Source organism: Bos javanicus, chromosome X, assembly GCF_032452875.1.
Source record: "Bos javanicus breed banteng chromosome X, ARS-OSU_banteng_1.0, whole genome shotgun sequence".
NCBI lineage: Eukaryota > Metazoa > Chordata > Mammalia > Artiodactyla > Bovidae > Bos > Bos javanicus.
Window position 1 is genome coordinate 96,912,583 of NC_083897.1, and position 21,136 is coordinate 96,933,718.

Sequence of the window (21,136 nt, forward strand, 5' to 3'; positions counted from 1 at the left end):
AGACGATGCTGTAAAAGTTCTGCACTCAATATGTCAGCAAATATAGAAAACTCAGCAGTGGCCACAGGACAGGAAAGGCCAGTTTTCATTCCAATCCCAAAGAAGGGCAATAACAAAGAATGTTCAAACTACCATACAGTTGCACTCATTTCACATACTAGTAAGGTTATGCTCAAAATCCTTCAAGCTAGACTTCAGCAGTACTTGAATTGATAATATCCAGATGCACAAGCTGGGTTTAGAAAAGGCAGAGTAACCAGAGATCAAACTGCCAACATTTGTTGGATCACAGAGAAAGCAAAGGAATTTCATGAAAATATCTACTTCTGCTTCATTGACTACACTAAAGCCTTTGACTGTGTGCATCACCACAAAGTGTGGAAAATTCTTAAAGTAATGGGAATATTCATTGGAAGGACTGATGCTGAAGCTCTAGTACTTTGGCTATCTGATACAAAGAGCAAACTCATTGGAAAAGACCCTGATGCTGGGGAAAATTTGAAGAGAAAAGAAGAGCATTTCAGCAGATGAGATGGTTAGATAGCATCACTGACTCAATGGACATGAATTTGAGCAAACCCTGGGAGATAGTAAAGGACAGGGAAATTTGGTGTGCTGCAGCCCATGGGTTTACAAAGAGTCAGACACAACTGAGTGACAGAACAACAACTTGGTTTGAATTGCCCTCATTATTTTAGTTTTCTGGACATAGTTTCCTTTGATTTGTTTCTTTTTTTTTTAATAACAAATTTAGTTGATTTAAAGTATTTTTTTCTAATGAGTCCAGTATCTGTACTTCCTCAGAGAAAGTTTCTATTCATTGCTTTTTTAAATAAGTTTATGGACTATATTTTCTAGTTTATTTTTTTAATTTATAAATTTATTTATTTTTAAATTAAACAAAGATGAATATTTTTAAAGATAAGTACAATTCACAAAGATAGATATCATAAACCATGAGGTACCTAACAGAAAAGAAACAAAAATACATAAAGCAAAAATCTCAGAAGAAATATAAGGGAAAAGAAAAAATATATAATCATAGTGAGACATATTAACATTTCTCTGAGAATATTTTATCAAATGCAGAAAAAAATAAGAATAGGAGCATCTTGATGATGTCAATAATTTAAATACAATTGATTTCTATTTATATAAATTTACATTAATTTTATATCCTACAAAATGTATTTAAAATTTTATATCTCTTATGTTGCTATTAGATGTCCATAGGACATTTAGAAAAACTGGTAAACAATACTAAATTTCAAAATGTAGAAATTTTGTGTGATTCAGTTATGCATATATTCATATATTATCTTTGAAATTATTTTCCATTATAGGGTAATATAAGATATTGACTATATTTCCCTCTGCTACATAGTAAACCTTTGCTGCTTCTTGCCTATCTATTTTCTTAAATTATAAATCTAACATTCTATTCATACTAAATCAAATAAGTGGAATCAAACTCACACATTTTTTTAGTTAGGCAAAAGTTCATGTTTTCTAAAATATATATACATATTATTTACAGTTGTGCAAGCCTCCTGATGGGAGGGACTGGTGGTGGGAAAAACTGAATACTCTACCCAGCAAGACTCTCTCCTTAAGATTTGATGGAGTAATCAAAAGCTTTCCAGACAAGCAAAAGTTAAGAGAGTTCATCACCACCAAACCAACTTTACAACAAATGCTAAAGGAACTTCTCCAAGCAGGAAGCAAGAGAAGGAAAAGATCTATCTACAGAAAATGAACCTAAAACACGAAAACTGTAGTTTTGCACTTAAATGCAAATGAATTAAATGCACCAAACAAAAGACATAGACTGGCTGAGTAGATGAAAATATGTGCATGTATGTACTTCCACTTATCACTCTGCTTGATCCTCCCCCCTGAGTTGTATGTAATTATTTTATATTATTAGGCTAATCATGTTCCCATTATGGCTTGACATTGCAAATATCTTTTATTTATTTATTTATTTGTCTGTCTATCTTCATTTCTTTTCATTCTTTTCTCTATATTCTGTTCTCCTGCAGTGATTTTCACCTTTCTGTCCTCCAGGTCAGTTATCTGTTCTTCTGCCTCAGTTATTCTGCTATGGATTTCTTCTAGTGTATTATTCACCTGTTTGTTCTTCAGTTCTTGTAGGTCTTTGGTAAACATTTCTTGCATCTTCTCAATCTTTGCCTCCATTCTTTTCCTGAGATCCTGAATCATCTTCACTATCATTACTCTGAATTATTTTCCTGAAAGTTTGCCTATCTCCACTTCATTTAGCTGTTTTTCTGGGGTTTTATCTTGTTCCTTCATCTGGGACATAACTTTCTATTTTTTTTCATGATGATTAACTTTCTGTAATTTGGTCACCGTCAGACTGTGCCTCTTCTCTCTTCTCTGTTTGCCCTCTGATGGAGGATTATAAGAGGCTTGTGTAAGCCTCCTGATGGGAGGGACTGGTGGTGGGAAAAACTGGGTCTTGCTCTGGTGGGCAGAGCCTTGCTCAGTAAAGCTTTAATCCAATTATCTGCTGATGAGTGGTGTTGCACTCCCTTCCTGGTAGTTTTTTGGCCAGAGGTGACCCAGCCCTTGGGTCTACAGGTTCTGTGGTCTGGCTAATGGCAACCCAAGAGGATTTACACCAAGGGGGACCTTCCCAGACTGATGTTGCCAGTGTCCCCATCCCTGTGGTAATCCCCTGCAGACACATGCCTCCACAGGAGACCCTCCAACACTAGCAAGTAGTTTTGATTCAGTCTCCTGTGGTCTCACTGCTCCCTTCCTCTGAGGCTTAGTGCACACAAGCTTTTGTTTGTGCCCTCTAAGACTGGAGTTTCTGTTTCTCCCAGTCCTGTGGAAGTCCTATGATCAAATACTGCTGGCCTTCAAGGTCAGATTCCCTGTATATTCCCAGTCTGTTTGTTGGGTCCCCAGGCTGGGGAGCCTGACATGGGGTTCAGAACCTTAACAACAGTGGGAAAACTTCTTTGGTATGATTTTTCTCCAGATTGTGGGTCACCCACCCGGTGGGGAAGGGATTTGATTTTATTGTGATTGTACCCCTCCTCCTATCTTGCTATGGCTTCTTTGTCTTTGGATGTGGGGTGTCTTATTTTGGTAGGTTGCAACATTCTCCTGTTGATGATTGTTCAATAGCTAGTTTCAATTTTGGTTTTCTCGCAGAAGGAGATGGTGCTCTACTCTGCCATCTTTAACCAGAAGCTCCATACTTTCTAGTTTCTTTGCATGTCTCATATTTTGTTGAAAATTTGACTTTTTAAATAATATAGTGTGACAAATTTAGAATTCTGAGTCTCTGTCTCTCTCCAGGGCTTGCTTTTGTTGCTGCTTTCTGTATTAATTGCTATTTATTTGTTCAATAACTGTCTGAGCTAATTCTATGTAGTCTCTTTTATTCTTTGTCATGGATTGCCACTTAAGTCTCTGATCAATTTTGTGGTCAAATATTTATTGGACAGATATTTCTTTAAATAGTTGGAATCAATAAAACTCCAAGGGTTCTGTTGCTTGTTTAACTGTTTTCAATGCTTACCCAGGAAGTTTATAACTATGCTGTAGCCTTCATTTCCTGTTAATGCAGAGCCTCAAGGCTAGTCAGAGATAAGAACATATGACATTCTCATGTCTTTCCTGAGCATGCACACAATACTATTCATGTCTTGGCTTTCCAGATTTCATGAATGTGTCAGAGATTTTCAAAGTCTCTGAACTTTTAATTACTTTTTTTTAAAGCTTTTTGGCAAGTCTCTTGTTTACCTTAGTTGTTGTTTAATGCTCCAGGCATCTGTCTGACAAATACACCCCTTCCCTAGCAAGAGTTTTAACACTAGATGATCAATGAAGATAAGCCTTTTGAATCAGGTCTTTCAGGGAACTGCCACAGAAGTCAAATAATGACAATTTTGGGGGGAATTAAATCTGTTCTGTTCAGTCTAGCACCTTGAACAAGGCTTATTTTCAAGGCTACTACTGGCCTGGGACAGGGTAATAGAGCTGGGGTAAATTAAAATGCAACAATACTTGCTGTACTTAACAAGATTGGAGTGTTTTTCTTCCATAAATGCTACCCGGGTTGATTCAAATCTTTGGCTATTTTTCCAAAATCTTAAAGAAAAAAAAGTTTAAAAAAAATTGTCAGTCATTTCACTGCTTTTGTGAAGAAGTAAGTGTTTGGAGGTTATTACTCTATTATCTTTACTAACTCACTACAGCCACCTTCTTTGTAATACTTCTAAGACCCTCTCAAGAGAATAAGTAGCTAAATTTCAACTGGAAGTTAGTTAAAACAAAATATTTTCCCCATCCAGATTAATTAAGTATCTGACTGGCCATTACTTATTTCCCATTTTTTCCTAAAACATTCAACTGTTCACTCAGGGGTGCCAGTGCCCTTGAATGGACTCCCTTTTCCTTGCAGATTCCTCAAAGCCACTTGAGACCAAGACTAAGTCACTTCCAACCATGCAAACCCCCTTGGAAGGTGAGTTTTACTGGGGTTCTGTGGGAATAGGGAAGGTCTGAAATGGTGTCATGGAAGCCAAGGGAGGAGGCTCAATGCCATTAGACAGGTCATAAGAGGTCACTGGGTTCTTCAGAAGGAACATGGTAATAAAGACATGGAAATAAAAAGACCTAAGGGTCATGAAGAAGTGAATCATATATATATATATAGATATTATTTTTTTTTCTCTGTAAAAATGTCTGAGGCAAAAAGAAGGAGAGAATTTGAATAACCCTATAGGAAAAGTGGAAAAAGAAAACTGACTTCTGCTCTGCTCCTAGTCTGAATTGCTATGGGACTTCAGGTATATTTTCTCTCCTCTATGGGCCTTCTTCCCACCAACAGTAAAAAAATAAAATAAGCTATCACATTATTGTATTGAATTGGCCAAAAAGTTCAATCAAGTTTTTCTGTAAGATATTATGGAAAAACCCAAATGAACTTTTTGGCTAACCCAATAATAGTGGTCAATGACATGGCCAGGAATTCTGGAAATCTTAGCACAGATACCCATAGAAGAACTTCAATCTTTGTAGCCACCCTCCATCTTGAAATTTCCTATCTGGAAGAGAGATCTCTGACCCTAATAATCCTGTTGTTATAGCAACATACACAGTGAATATATCCTGGGGCAGAATAACTGAAATGGATGGTGATATTGGAAAGACAAGTGCTGGACCAGGTAAGGGAAATGTTAACACTTCTATTCTTCCTTTTTGGCTCTTAACTTTGCAACAAAAAGTTTCCACTATACACACTATTCTATGCCATTCTACTCTGCAAACTGTTACCTCCTATGTTCCAGGCTATGATCAAAGGTCCTAGAGACAGATGAGATGGATAGAATGGAGAAAGAATAGGGAAAGATACAGATACAGGGATGTTCAAAGTCAGAATGGGTTTAAGGGTAGTGATATCTTTGTTCTTATTTCTCTTTTGGCATGATAATGTACTTCCTAAACATTCTATGTAAGAATTGGAATTGGACTATGATTTCAGCCATCTCTCCCAGGGAGACAGGCATTGGACCAGGTAAGGGTAGTGGCAAGGCTTCATTACTTGAGTTATTCTTCAGAGGTCACCAAGCAGCTTGTAGCTGATTTCTGATTCCTTCAAAGTTTCAAGGATCCCTAAGTCAAAGTCTCAGAGATGCAAACCCCAAATATAAGTTCTTTGGGTTTTCACCTGGAACTAATAGCTGGTATGCAGTGGTTTGAATACATTGATTATTAAAACAATGAAATACTTATATTTTATATCATTTTATTTTATCAACAATACTAGTTGATGCTAGATGTTTCTCTTAACCACTGTTTCCCATTATCACCTTGGCTGCCTTGGCCCATCCCTCAGAACTCTCTAGACCACCCCCATGGTCCGGCAACAAAAGTGTTGATGCCTGGAGACCTCTAAGACTCCAGGTCTACAGTAGGTATCTGTTTTGATTGATAAGTACATAATAGTTCAATGACTATCACTCCTGGTCTTACCCTCTGGTTGTGTGTCATTGATGGTGGACTTCTTAATGCCTCTGTACTTCTGCCCTCCTGGTTGCAGAGTTTCTTGGTTGTCTCAGGTCACAGCTTAAGCTTGTTTTGTGTTCCATTTCTGTGTTGTCACTTTTGGCTTGAAGACTTCCATAGTTCCATGTCTCTCCTATGGCAATATCCATAGAAGAAGGGGAGCTAGAAGATACTTCTTAAGACAGTTGATTTGAGAAGATGGGAAAATAACTTTTGGAAGACTGGATACTCTAAGATTTGGAGTTTATGCCCTACATCCTCTATTAATTATTTTACAACTTTACTCTCTCCAATGAGGAACCTTCCCTTGATCTGTATCATTTTATAGCTTAGGTTCTCTCAACTCCAATCAGAGCTCTAAAGACCACAAATACCAGATGTCTAAGATATAATATTTTGGGATCTAGAGAAAACAAAGTCAGTTGCAGCAGTAAATCCTAAGGACACTGGGATTCCTTTCCCTCTCCATCCATATCCCCTGACCTCACTCCCTAGATTCAGAATATTATAGCTACAAGTGCATTAGACATCATCCAATATTTTCATTGAACTTATGGGGAAACTAAGGTATTAGTAAAAAAAAATCTGATTAAAGTCACTGTATTTATTCTTCTATGACTTCTATGTATTTAGCCTTCTAGGACTACTGAAAAAGTACCCCATACTTAGCACTTTAAAATAACACAAATGTATTATCCTATACTTCTGGACATCAGAAGTCTGACATACTGGGCTAAAATCAAGGTATAATTGGGCTGTGTTATTTTTGGATACTGGGGATAATCAGTTTCTTTGTCCTCCTTTCAGTTCCTAGAGGTTACCTTCTTTCTTTGGCTTCTGATTACCTTCCACCAGTTTCAAAACTAGCAATGTAGTATCTTCAAATATCTCACTATCATCCCCTCTTCTGTTTCCTTCTTCCACTTTGGGGAGACCCTTGAGATTCCATTGAGCCCACCCAGATATTTCAAGATAATCTCCCCACTTCAAAGTCAATGAATTAACAATCTTAAATATATCTGCAATCTTAATTCTTCCCTACAATGTAAACTAACATACTGGGGATATGAATATGAGCATCTTTGGAGGACCCTTATTCTGCCTACTACAGTCATACAGCAAATAAATAACAGACCCAGGACCAGAAGCCTAGTCCAGGGGTTTCCTTCATGATTTAGATAGGTAACCCAGGAGACAGTGGAAATATGTTTTGAGGATTAAGAAACCTGAATACTTGGACAGAGAAGTAATTGATCATAATCTCAATACGGTAGTATTTTTGTGAAGCTGGGAAGCACTTTCTCCTAAGAAAATGTGAGAAACCTCTTGTCTTGGCCCCATGGAAAGCATGGAGTACTGGTTCAAATGTCCAGGCCAATCAGCCATCAATGAGTGGACCTGAAATAACTTGCATGTACATGGAGTCTCTAGCTTCTTTCAAGTCTTTTTCATGGATCCTGGGTTTTGTTTGTCTCTCTGGCTAGCTAAATAAGTTAGGAGAGGATGGAAAAGAAAGAACTGTGAGCTAGTCTAGACTGATCCTTGGAGTCTCTGTTTCTGGACTGTTTTCAACCAGATACCACTTGGTCTTGTTTTGCCCCCTAGGAAAAGGCCTGTCTATCTTTGCCATAATTCTCATCATCTCCTTGTGCTGTATAGTGTTCATCACCATGACTTATATCATGGTCTGCAGGAAGACATCCCAACAGGGTGAGTGATGAATATGAATGGGTGGCTTTCGCTTATTCTTTCATTCAGCAGTACAGATCAGATCAGATCAGTCACTCAGTCGTGTCCGACTCTTTGCGACCCCATGAATCACAGCACGCCAGGCCTCCCTGTCCATCACCAACTCCCGGAGTTCACTGAGACTCACGTCCATCGAGTCAGTGATGCCATCCAGCCATCTCATCCTCTGTCGTCCCCTTCTCCTCTTGCCCCCAATCCCTCCCAGCATCAGAGTCTTTTCCAATGAGTCAACTCTTCGCATGAGGTGGCCAAAGTACTGGAGTTTCAGCTTTAGCATCATTCCTTCCAAAGAAACCCCAGCATAAACTCTGCATCAAGCACTATGTTAGGCACTTCAAAGGGTCCCCAGCCTATCCTGAAAGTGAGGATAGGAAATCCATGGAGACAGACATGCAATAAGAGTACAACATATGAAAGTTAATTCACAAATCTTTTTACTCAACCTGGCACAGCATCTACATAGTGGATTTTTAATGAGGGTGCAAGAGAAGGAGAAGTAACAATTATTGCTTCAAGTTATTTACAGTTTAATTAATGGAATCAAGGTAGAGTCATGGAGTTTATCAATAACAATACATAGCTATAAAGGTTGTGAACTCAAAGCTTGGAGAAGATAATCAATGCTAAAAAGATCCAAAGGATAGGAGAATCAGTTAGGGGTAGAATAATTATCAAGGGCTTTCAGGAGGAGGCAGGACTTAGACCATACCTTGGAGGATGAAAGCCATTGATAGGGGACAATATTCTACAAATACAAGAAATTACATGAATAAAGGGGTGAAATTGTAAAAGATAAATATGAGTGGAGTCATCAATAGAGAAAATTCATGTAGCCAAGCAATAGAGAAATACAAAGGAAAAGATAAGTTCATTCCTGATTCTAGAAAGTCTTGAATGACAGGTTAAGGAATTTGGAATTTCTTCTCTAAGCCTTGCATTAAAAATCACTTAAAAAATTTAAGCCAGGCAGTGACATGATTACACTGTAGTTGTCAGGGTCATTTAATATCTGTTTGCCAACAGAAGAAAAAGAGACTCTTAATGTTTACTTCTAAGTAAAGCCTAACTACATCTCAATTCCTTTTGCACTAGTCATTTTAACTAGCATTTATGTGTCTCTTCCTTTGAAGTAGCTCCTACTCCCTAATAGTCTGATTTCTACCATAGGTCTCTCCAACCCAAAAAGAGGAGGAAGCCTTGGGTTTCTCCTTGTCCTGGGTTTGAAGTAAAAACTCTTGTCTTGGCCAATTACCATGGCTATGATCCGTGAAGCTAAACTTGGAAGTGGAGATATCTTAATTTGCCACAAGTCCTAGGTGTACTAAAAGGAAAACATTCATTATAGTCTCAATAAGACTAAGTATAAACTGTAACAATACTAGATTATTTCCCTTTCAAAAACAGTCCAGGGCTCCCCATGACTCAGAGGACAGAGGTCAAAATGTAGCATCCCATTGAAGGCCCTCTGTAATGTGGCTCTGGCCTATCTTGTCAACCCCCACCATTCTCTTAGACCTAATTTCATTCCCAGTCACTGAAGTCAAACAGGCAAATAGGTGACACACCTCATGTCTTTATACTTTTTCCTCCCTGGATTGCCTTTCCAGAATTCCTGCATTCTATCTCTGTATAAGGGAGACAGCCTCAGGGCATCATCTCAATTTAACATGTAGCTTCTGAGTACCTACTATGTACCATGCACTAGGCATATAAAAATGAAAAAGATCCTACAGTATGAAAGCTGCAGAGCCAATCAGGGAGGTAAGACATGGAAATTTAAGGCTTTATCACCAAACAAAAGACCTGCAGCATTCTGTTTTTGCTTTGTTGTGGTTTAATGCTTACATTTCCAGTTGCATCTCTGAAAGATTACAAGCACCTAGAGGGCAGTACATCCATCTTTGTACCAGGCTATAGAGCTTCCCTGGTGGCTCAGAGGTTAAAGTGTCTTCCTGCAATGCGGGAGAACTGGGTTCGATCCCTGGGTTGGGAAGATGCCCTGGAGAAGGAAATGGCAACCCACTCCAGGATTCTTGCCTGGAGAATCTCATGAGCAGAGAAGCCTGGTAGGCTACAGTCCATGGGGTTGCAAAGAGTCGAACACGACTGAGCGACTTCACTTACTCACTTAGAGAGCTTTTAAGCCTACGTGGAATGTAGATACTTCTTCTCCACAGACACTAGGGGGCAATGGTGATTTATTCCAAGATCCTTCCTGGTTGCAGGATGGGGATAAATGCACTTGAGAATGACTCAAGCTATAGTCTCGGGCATCAGACTGATAATTCAGGCCCTTTTGTCTGGGGTCTGAATGGCTGCCAAGTTTTTCATAAAGACTCCCTGAAGGATATTTGGCAAGACTCCTGGGTGGAGAGTGGATCCAGTTCCAGTGTCCATCCCCCATCACACCAAGCTCTAGCCCAATGTCCAGAGTCAGACTGTGCCAAAGATGACAGTGATCAAGTGTGCTTCCTCTTCCTTTCCCAGATAAATCTGCATCTGTTGAAAAACAGGTAAATCTGTATTTCAACCCACCTTCCTAACACTTCTATTTGTTGGAAGGCTGAGACATATTGTGATCCCCCCTTTCTGTCTCTTCTTCCCTTTTCTTTTCACAAGGACTTGCATTTGGCCCTTACCCATTCCCTATGGAGACTTCTGACTTGATTCTTCTTTTTTTTTTTTTTCTAGATCATGTCTATGAAGTGGCCAGGTAAGATAGCTTCTCATCTTCTATCTTCTGACCTGTTCCTTGTCCTCAAGTTTGTTGATTACTGGCATAGAGGCAAGGGGGTTTGGTACAGACCCAATATTAAGCCCAGAGGCCTTCAAGGTCAGGGCACAACTTTCTTCCCTCTCAGAAGCACCTCCTGTGGTACTGTCCTGACCCAGTGAACACACAAAATAACCCAAGTCCATTAGACCTCTGTTCCAAGAATCCTTGGGTGGCAGGTGCCTGATGGTCAGTTGTCAATAACTGGGGCAGAAAAGTGGGAAACCAAGGTACCAGATTCAAGTTTCTTCTCATGGGTGGTGGGCTCTTGGACCACAGGTTTCATGCCAGGGAGGCCAGTGACTCTGGTGAAACAATGAGGGTGGCCCTCTTCACAAGTGGCTGCTCCGATGAAGAGCCAGCTTCCCAGACTCTGGGCAATGACTACTCTGACGAGCCTTGCCTGGGCCAGGAGTACCAGATCATCACCCAGATCAACAGTGACTATGCTCATCTGCTGCATACAGATTCCCTGGATTATGAGCTTCTAGCCACCAAGGTCAAGAATGTCTGCTAAAAATGTCCTACTGAGGTGATGTCTATTGACATAATTGCCTATTCAGCCCAGGAATTCTACATGGCCCCTTTCCCTGCTGTTTCTTCCTGGTTAGTCCAACATGTCTTCCTTGCCAACAATGAGGTTCCTAAGAGTAATTGGTTTTGCCTAAGAAGTTGCCATATGTACCTCAAGCAAGCCTGCTGCTGGGCCATGCCCTAGACCCTTCTAGTTGTCCTGCCTACAGCTTCCATTGCTTTTCTCCAAACATCAGAAAAAAGTGCCCGTAGCACTAGGACTTGGTCACCATGCCTCCAGATGCCACTCAACTTTGTCCTCTTACCACTGAACGACCAGAGAGAGGCTCAGCTCTGCCAGCTCAGAGGATGAGTTAGGTTCAGGTCACTTCCCTTTCCCTGGTGCCAGATAACTTTGAATCAAGATTATCATGAAACAGACCAGGGTTCAGATCTGCTCCTGTACTATGAGCCTAGTGCTCTAGTATTCTTTTGATGCTCAATAAATATCTAAGCATAATAACAACATTGGTCATATTGGTCCTCTCTCAAGTACCTACCAAGAGTGATTAAAGTAAGACTAGTTGAGATGATTGAGGCCCTGGGAGTATGGATAGAACCTTTTCTTTTTTGTTTTTTCTTCCCTTGCACCCATGCTATCCTTACTTCATTTCAGCAGTGAGCTCACTGAAACACAATAAACCTTTGGTAAAAGAGTACTCAACTGCCTTCTATTCTTCTCTTAATCATCCTTCCAGCTCCACCTGGGTGACTCTACCCAGGTTAATTGGAAACCATAAAAAAAGGAGTCTTTCTTCTGTCTCAGGGACTGTGGGTCGACAGATAAAGAGCTCTCCTTCTTTCCAAACTATAGATGCATCACCCTCAGAGATTTTTACTTCCTAGATTCATAACATCTTTGGAAAAGTTATACTTTTCATAGGTCATCTTTATCTCCTGACCCCTTCTTATAATGTGGGGTAAAGGTCACAGCATGGAAGTCTTTCTTCTCAAGCAGAATAGATACTAGGAGTCTGAGTGTGTGTGTGTGTGTGTGTGTGTGTGTGTGTGTGTTTATCTTTCTGAATATGTGTGCATGCAATGTACTTTTTAAATCATTCTCCTCAGTGAAGACCTGCTCTGGGCAAGTTCAACTTTTCCTCAGGTAATTCATGTCAAATCAACTTCTTCACCCTCTATGGAAGCTGACATGCACCACTTTTGATTACAATGCAACTCCAAGGTCATTTCAGGTTTAACCAACAGCTGCCCCCCATACACTGATTACAAAAGTCAAAATTATACACAAAAGTGAGCAAGGAGCCCTTTGTTTTATAGGAATGAAAGTAATGAATCAAGGAGTACTTCCATCACCAGGGCCTGTATGCATTTTTTTGTTGCTACATAAATTGTTCCAGAGTAGAAAAAATTGAAAGCAAACATTTAAATTATTTTAATGATGCCAGTTAACATGGATGCTACAAGTTGATTAAATGTCACACAAAAGATAAAATTACAGACATAGGATCATATATATATTACATCAGGAAACTTCCAGAGATCATCTCTGTCCAAAACCTGATAATTTTTTACATATAAAATAAGTCAGTAAGAAAGTCCTAAGTATAGACCTAGTCCAAATATACAGTATAGAGTAAACAAAAATGATGTGATAACATTGGACCTGTCTTAGGCAAGTAGCTGTTTGGTAAAAAGACAAGATCTCCAGAAAAGATGAAAAATATAAAGTTCCTCTAAGGTAGTTTCTCAAATTTTGTTCCATGAAATTCAAGACCCAGGAAATGGACCACAGAAAAAAATTCCATAATCAGATAAGCATGGGAAATGTTTCACTCTATGGCTCTGTCTCGGAGATTTCCAAAGCAATATTTCAATATTAAAGTCTCTGAAAAATCCTCCAATAAAGTATCTATATAACTTTTTGCTACCAAGTAATTCCAAAACTTACTTGCTCTCTGAGTCTACTTTTTTGCTCTCATCCTCTGACTCTTGACCCTATTTCTCAGGGATAAAACCCTCCATGTTGGCAGTTACCTCACACACCCTATAGCATTGTAGTTACCAAAATTGGTTTTTCACAAAGTTCCTGGGTAGCATTTGACCCAAAGGTCCAAAGTTAAGGGACTACTGGAAAATTTTTCTATCAATAAGCATTTATTAAGTATTTTCTGTAACTAGAGCACTGTGCTGAGGTTAGAGTAGGGATGGAATGGGGAGAGAGCAATCACGGAAAGAATATTGTTCTCTAGGAGTTCACAATCTAGTGGGGAACTAAAAAAATACTTCCCTTAGGATTCATGTTGATGTATGGCAAAACCAACACAATATTGTAAAGTAATTAGCCTCTAATTAAAATAAATAAATTTAAATTTAAAAAAGAAATTATGAAATATTTGAAATATTGTTAGAAAACTTTGTCCAAAATATATGACTTTAGAATATATCCATTATTGAGTGTCAGAAAAGCTTGAATTTGTTTAAGAACTCCTTCAAGGTTGTTGTTGAGAATTCGGCCATTAAAAATAATAATAATAATAAACAAGACAAACCAAAAAAAAAAGAAATAAGTTCACTAACAATTCAAAAGGTACCATTGGCCAGTAAGAGATAAATGGGTACATACAAGCACCCAGGCAAGGAGTGTGTTGAAGAATGAAGCAGGAAAGAATATAAGTTAACTTTCAAGTCTTTGGAGATGCTGGACTTTGGCTGGGCCAGGAATTATGGGAAAGAATTAGTTGAGAAGAGAGAAATAAAGAAGGTATTCCCAGAAGGAGAAACAGCATGAGGAAAAGGAGAGAGATAAGTAAGGTCAGAGTGTGTTTAGAAGTCAAGATAAAGTGTCAAGAAATTGGGTTCCTAAGTCCTGATGTCCTTGCTATGTGACTGTGGGAGGGGAGTGTGAAGGAAGAAAGTATGAATCAAAGAACGTTTACATCCCTTGAAAATGCCCAAATGCCTTTTCAAGACTATTGTGTCCCCCTAGGGCTCCCACTGTGTGTAGCAGAGCTGCTTCATTTTTCCCCCACACCTTCATGTATAATGGTTTATTTCCCTCAAAGTCACCAAAAATAACTTCTGAGAATTTAGTTGGTATTTGCTGAGTGTTCTTGTATCCAACTGTCTCTCTTCTGTTGTATCTCAAGTGTCTCGGCCTGGAGCTGCTAGGCATATGCCACACTTGGGGTATTTGACAAACTGACACTACTACATGGAGTGTCCAACTCAGCTTGTCAAATACACGGAGCATGGCACTGTAGGAGGCTGGGCCAGGGGCTTCAGTGGGGAGGCGAGATCATCCTGGAAGATGTGACCTTGGAGGGAAAGAGAGAGAAAGGAGTCACACCCTGAGCACCAGGGAAACTGCAGAGGCTGTAGGGACTAGGTGAATCATCAAAATAAGGAAGTGAATGAAATAGGCAATAAGGCTTTTAACAAGAAGAAGGATCTTTATGGTATATGTGGAAGGCCCAGTTGATACTGCAGGTGAAGTCCCAATGCCCAGTTGGGGGGTTCTCAGGCCTGAGTCCTATAGCTATGGCATTTCTAGGGGTCCTTAGCTACAGTGAGGTTCTCTGTGCAGGAAAAGACCAGGTCCCAGAGTTAATGTCCATGTCTCACCTTCCTATGGTTCTCACAGTGTTCTCACAGTTCACACAGTGTTCTATGCTATGTGTGCTATGTGTGCTACTCAGTACGTTATGTTCTTACAGTGTTATGACTGTGAACAAAGGCTTTTAGGCTAAGCTTGGGCATGAATTCTGGCTCTTCTATTAAGTAGTTGAGAAATCTTGGATAAATCATTCCATCTCTTTGAACTCTAGTTTTCCACATCCACAAAATGGGTGTAAGTATTGTTGGCAGTGGACTTGGCAGTCAGTTACTGGGATCATTCAATGCAGTCATGTGAAAAATAAAGAAGCTACCAGGAGCATGATCATGCATGCCTGGAACTTCTGAGAGAATTCCCTTAGCAATGCCCAAATCCTGTTCCTAAAAGTTCCGGGTTGTCTGTGTCAAATTCTTCCCCTCCCCAAGTGTGATAGTTGATATATGAGAAAGTAACTGGCTTATATTAAATACTGTCATGAAAATTGCAAACATTCCAAAGAATATAAAACTGCCCCATGAGGTGAGAAGGCCTTATCCTAGATAAGACAAGGCAGAGGGACTTCTCTGTCAATGAAACAGCAGAGTGTATTTTTGTAAAAAATAAATAAACCTTAACTCTTTCAGTTGAATATATGTTGGTAAGGGGGTGATGTGTGTGCATGCGTGCTATGTTGCTTCAGTTGAATCTGACTCTTTGCAATCCTGTGGACTGTAACTCACCAGGCTCCTCTGTCCATGGGATTTTCCAGGCAATAATACTGGAGTGGGTTGCCATTCCCTCCTCCAGGGGATCATCCCACCCCATGGTTTGAACCTGCATTTCATGTCTCCTGCATTGGCAGGCAGGTTCTTTACCACTAGCACCACCAGGAAGCCTCAAAGGGGTGACATGCTCCTCCAATTTGATATCTGAGAGGAACTTCAAACTTAAAGCTCTAAACAGTATTTTCCACCCTCTACCTCTCTACCTATCCAATCATTTCCCTCTCTACCTATCCAATCCATTCCAAGTGACCCAGAAGTGTGGCTTTTTCAGCCAAAGCAACAATCATGATCACCAGATAGGCCATAGTGGAAAGAATCAGACAAACTTTGTCTGATTTAGAACAAAGACAAACTTTTATACAAACTTTTCTAATGTTGCTGTGGGCACCGATTAGCCAACCGTGGCTTTGGGAAAGTTTTCCCTTAGGTTTCAGTTGTCCTTTGAGCTTCAGTTGTCTCCCCTGGAAATGGTAACAAGAAAACTTACCTGGAAAAATTGTTGTAAAAGGGTCTGGTGACCTTTCCAGAGCCTTTCATATAGGAGTTCACGGACACCTTAGCTCGGTCCCTGGAGAAGCCAGCCAAGGAAGCTGATTAATACAGTTTGAGTTCAGGGTGGCCAGAGAGAGAGAACTGTACTGATGCCTTTCTTCTATTATCAGTGTTATTGACTACCAGCTTTTGTGAGAAGACCTGGATAAACTGGATGTGCCCACAGCCTTCTGAACACCCTTTCTGACTTCATCAAAAAGGAAGAGAGATTTGAAGAGGTTAAAGATTCTTTTTTAGTACATGAAACTTAAGAGCCTTATAGACCATTTCGTCCCAGTATTAATGGAGTCAGTAGTTGAGCTGAAACTACACTGGTTTTATTTCCACTTTTGATGTTCTAGTCCATGCCTCTCCCATAGAGTATAATGAAAGCAAGTTTAGCTGAGAAAAGCTAGCCAAACCCATAGGAAGAAGAGGTGGATATCTACATGGAGCGGTATTGAGGGACACTGAAAGCTTTTCTCTTGGTCTGTTACACTACATAAAATATCATCTGTTCTCTGCCTGCCCTGGGAGGTCTAATATACCAAGTAGTAAGACTTGCCCTGCAACTGACCCAGTTGTGCATCCTCACACTGGGAGCAGTATGGATTTTTTTTTTTTTTTTAGGCATAGTTAAACCCCCTGCTCAGCCTCACCCAGAGATATTTACTCAGCATCACTTTCACATCCCTTCTCAACAGAGGGCTGACAACCTTCAAAATAAGAAATATAAAAATTAAAAGAGTCTCTGGATACAATTCATCTAATCTTTCCCCTCCCATTTTTTGCAGAAAAGGCCAAAAATATATGTCCTAGAATAGAGAAAGGACTTGTTCAAAGATACATAATGGGTAAACAGCAAAACCAGAACTGCTATTCAAATATCCTGACTTCTGGTTCCAGAGAACTTTCCACTCCCATTTGACTGTCTCCTAAACTGTCTGTTATTACCATTTTAGGATTTAGGACAGAAGGGGACCAATGGGACCCTTCTTCTCCCCCACCCTTGATCCAGGATTCATAAGTGTCCAAAGAGAATGAGATGAGTAGATCCAAGCCACCTTTAGTAGCCATAGACACTGCCCTAGTTTGGGAACCCAAACAGAGAGGGCAAGTGGATACTATACCTGTTACTGAATTGGTGCCTTCATCTTGTAGGAGGCATAGGTTCCCTGGTGATGCGCCATCCTGCAGAAGTCAAAGGGAACTGGGCTTTATGCTTTGAGCAGGAAGGTCCTATGTTTTGAAGGGCCTTTGGTGTCTTCAAGAGGAAACAGAAATGAGGAAGATAAGGCTGAGGTTAGCCAACGGAAATCTGAGTGCAAAATGACAAAACAGTGCCGTTGTGAAAGGGTCTCCTACTGCAGCAACAGTCCCCACTGCTATGCCCTTGCCCACTGCCACTGAACTCCACCAGGAACTAATTCCCCAAGCTTCATAAAGTTGGAGTAGAGAGCTCTGGCTGCCCTAGGTTCTGCCTATGGCCAGAGAGGTTTCCTTAGAATTATTGAAAGAGTCCTGAAATGTCAAAGCTAAGACATTGTCAAACAAAAATTGTCAAAATTTAGAAACTGATCTTCTCAAGGATAAAAGGAAATGCCTGATATAAAAAAGCAAAATAGTGGCATACATAGAACTTGAATCTATTTCTGTCAACTCCAAATTCATGTGTTCTCTCATCCTGTTGGAATGTTTCCTGTTCCTAAAACATTCATTTTAAGTCCATTGGCACAAAATATAATTTATAGGAGTAAATTTACAGGTACAAAATGAAGGGATCCTTGTAAAAAAAAAAAAAAAGAAAAGAAAATCAAGATGGTGACAGCAGAACATTAAGCTAAATTTGGGGTCTTTTTTAAGCATGAAGACCTGTGAAACTTTACAGATCACATACCTTTGAAGCTGGCCTTGCTAGCACAGTTCTGCCCACAGGTTGCATTCTGGCATCTAGGGAACTTAAGACAGAATGAAAAAAGAAATGTCATACCTACAAAGCATTTATTATATGTTTTGCATAATGCTTTTATTACGTGTTTTACATGTGTTATTTAATCAACAACCATTTAGTATGGTACTATCATTTTTCCTATTTATAGGTGAAGAAACTGAGACACATAGAAGTAAAGTGGCTTTCCTAAAGAAACAAAACTGGGAAATAATTGAGAAGGCAGAATTTGTGCTCAGGTCTTTCTGATTCCAAATATTAGGCTTTTTCTACTCTCTCATTTTGATTACAAAGAAAGTAATTGACCTTAAGAAGGAAAAGATAATGCCAGACCCTTAAATTCAACTATGACCTTCAGGATTCATGAGGAACATGACAGATATAAGAAAGTAAATGATTTCCTAGATCCTGTTGTTTGCAATCCTTGGGCAGTTTCCATTCACAGCCAGGAAGACTGAATTCCCATTATGCAGGCACTACATCATGAAACCTGATGACATGGCAGATGGCATGTCATAGAGGCAATTCCTACTATGCTTTCAGGCTATATTTGCATGATCACTGTCAATGATTGCAGTGCCCAAGTCTCAGTGCTTAGTCTATAGAGCAGAAATAGGACTCTTTGCAGTACTCAAGACTCAGTGAATAATCTATCCAAGACACATACAGTAGTATAAATTCAGGTTCAAGAGAAAAAAAAAAAAACATCCTGGGAGCCAGGAGTTTTGTGTCCTACTCCCAGATCTGTCAGCTCTGTTCCCTCCCTTAATCTTACTTTCCCATTTAGCCAACAGAGATTGAACTAGATGATCTTGGTGGCCTCTCCAACTCAAATATTCCCTGGTTACTTTTTAACCCTTCCATCACTGCCACTCTCTCACTATGGTCTTCTCTGCATATGCAGGGCTTAGAGGCTGTAGGGGATAGCTTGAATAGGGATTCACTCACATTCACACTGCTCTGTAGAAAACTTTCTTCTACCAGAATAATTTATTGACTTAGTCCTTGAGACTAGTTTCCCCAGATCTATCTTCTAGAAAGATTCAGTTCCTTTTTTGTTGTTGTTGTTGTTTCTTACTAAAACTTGGGGTGGAGTCAGGGTTGTCCCTTGAGCACTGTCCTAGGGAGGGACCCTTCCTCTCTTCTTATATCCTAGAGATTGAGTAATTTCAGCTACCCACTTTTATTTATTTATTTTTTCTCATTTATCAGTTAAGGTACTCTCCTAGATTTTTAACAGGGACCCTCTGGAAACAACATCTTCAATTAAAGTAGCAATTGTTGTTACTGAGTTGCTAACTCATGTTTGACTCTTTTCTGTCCGATGAACTGCAGCATGACAGGCTTTCCTGCCCTTCACTATCTCTTGTAGTTTGCTCAGATTCATGTCCATTGAGTCGGTGATGCTATCTAACCATCTCATCCTCTACTGTCCCCCTCTTCTTTTGCCTTCATTCTTTCCCATCAGAGACTTTTCCAATGAGTCAGCTCTTCACATCAGGTGGTCAAAGTATTAGAGCATCAGCTTCAGCATCAGCCTTTCCAATGAATATTCAGGGTTGATTTTCTTTACTATTGACTGGTTTGATCTCCTTGATGCCCAAGGGACTCTAGAGAGTCTTCTCCAGCACCACAATTTGAAAGCATCAATTCTTCAGTATTCAACCTTCTTTATGGTCCAACTCTCACTTCCATACATGACTACTGGGAAAACCAGAGCTTTGACTATACAGACCTTTGTTGGCAAAGAGTTGTCTCTGCTTTTTAATGCTGTCTAGGTTTGTCATAGCTTTCTTTCCAAGGAGAAAATGTCTTTTAATTTCCTGGTTGTAGTCACCATCCACAGTAATTTTGGAGGCTAAGAAAATAAAATCTGTCACTGCTTCCACTTTTATCCCTTATATTTGCCATGAAGTGATAGGACTGGATGCCATAATGTTAGTTTTTTTAATGTTGAGTTTTAAGCCAACTTTTTCACTCTCCGCTTTCACCCTCATCAAGATGTTCTTTGGTTCCTCTTCACTTTCTAACATTAGAGTGATATCATCTACGTGTCTGAGGTTGTTGATATTTCTCCCAGCAATATTGATTTCAGCTTTAGATTCATCCAGCCTGTAATTCCATATGATGTACTCTGCATGATGGCAAATTTGAGCTTCATAGTAGGTCCGTGAAAAAAGAGTGTTTAGAGTCAGGAGGATCTACAACTCATGCCTACTGTGCAAAAGGTCTGAACTACAGTAAATCAGAGCCTCTTTTTACCTCATAAACACAAAGCATGCTGGGAAGGGCCAAATTTGCAGCAATACACAAAAGGGACTTTTCCTTTAGGTCTGTTGTCCAACCAAAAGACATAGAATTCTTTCACTTTGGATGGTCTTTGGCTTGACTGTACTTATGAGACAAGATATGGGGGAAGTGAGGTGGATAAGGGGAGCAGGCAGAAGGTGCTAGAGTCTCACACTGTAGATGCATTCATTTATTCACTCAGTGTTGAAATGAAAAAATAAAAAACACTAAATTTTGAGTCAGAATTCTTATGTCTTAGATACTGTGTTATAGCCCCTGGGTTATAGATCCATCTCTGAAACTGATTAATTATGTCTTTGAAAAATCATGCACAGCTTGTTTGAGCACCAGCCACCACATCATATCAAGGAATTCTCAAGCTAGAGAGGAGAGGGATGTAGGCATACATCCAAGGAAATAAATATTTCTACAGTGTGAGACAAGTGATTTGATGAAGGTACAAAATGCTATCAGAAGAGTGAGTGAGAAAGCCATGATTCTTCCAGGGCAGAGAGTAAGAAGGTGGTGGTGATTAGAAAGGTTCTTAGAAAAAGAAGGATAAAGATTCATTTCGATATTTGGCAAAACTAATACAATTATGTAAAGTTTAAAAATAAAATTAAATTAAAAAAGATAAAAAAATATAGGTAAAAACCTATATTTTTAAAGATGGATAGAGAAAGTAATGATGATTACTGTCCTTGGAAAGCCTTCTGTGACCACCCACTCTTGACAAAATTAATTGCTCCTGGCTTTGCCTGCCTCTTTGCCAGACCAAAAACTGCTAAATAGAGACTGTGTCTGATCCCTTCCTTTCTTCACAGGACCAAGAATGAAATAGTTGCTCTATAACTGTGAGTTGAATAAGTGAATGCATCAGTGCATAA

The 21,136-nt window shown here is 39.5% G+C and overlaps 1 protein-coding gene and 1 long non-coding RNA gene across 8 annotated transcripts in view; one reads left to right on the top strand and one right to left on the bottom strand.

Moving 5' to 3' along the window:
* Window positions 1–21,136, top strand: part of VSIG4 (V-set and immunoglobulin domain containing 4) — a 96,485-nt gene that overhangs the window by 31,473 nt on the left and 43,876 nt on the right. For 2 of the 5 annotated variants that reach the window (XM_061410297.1, XM_061410301.1), the window contains 5 exons: window positions 4,442–4,504; window positions 5,130–5,207; window positions 7,654–7,758; window positions 10,489–10,510; window positions 10,850–11,609. In XM_061410297.1, coding sequence (XP_061266281.1) covers window positions 4,442–4,504; window positions 5,130–5,207; window positions 7,654–7,758; window positions 10,489–10,510; window positions 10,850–11,087 — 506 coding nt within the window. In that variant the 3' untranslated portion in view covers window positions 11,088–11,609. Of the gene's footprint in view, window positions 1–4,441; window positions 4,505–5,129; window positions 5,208–7,653; window positions 7,759–10,488; window positions 10,511–10,849; window positions 11,610–21,136 lie in introns of those variants that run through there. The other 3 variants (XM_061410300.1, XM_061410299.1, XM_061410298.1) reach the window with 2 other exon arrangements.
* On the bottom strand, window positions 1,241–19,243 carry LOC133243416 (uncharacterized). 3 transcript variants are annotated; one of them, XR_009735079.1, is made up of 5 exons: window positions 18,909–19,085; window positions 17,910–17,970; window positions 17,143–17,276; window positions 6,016–14,418; window positions 1,242–4,128 (listed from the first exon to the last, which is right to left on the bottom strand). It is a non-coding gene; the product is annotated as an uncharacterized LOC133243416 (long non-coding RNA). The 3 variants fall into 3 exon arrangements; XR_009735077.1 differs by having other exon boundaries at window positions 1,241–4,128; window positions 17,143–17,970; window positions 18,909–19,087; XR_009735078.1 differs by lacking the exon at window positions 1,242–4,128 and having other exon boundaries at window positions 12,513–14,418; window positions 17,143–17,970; window positions 18,909–19,243.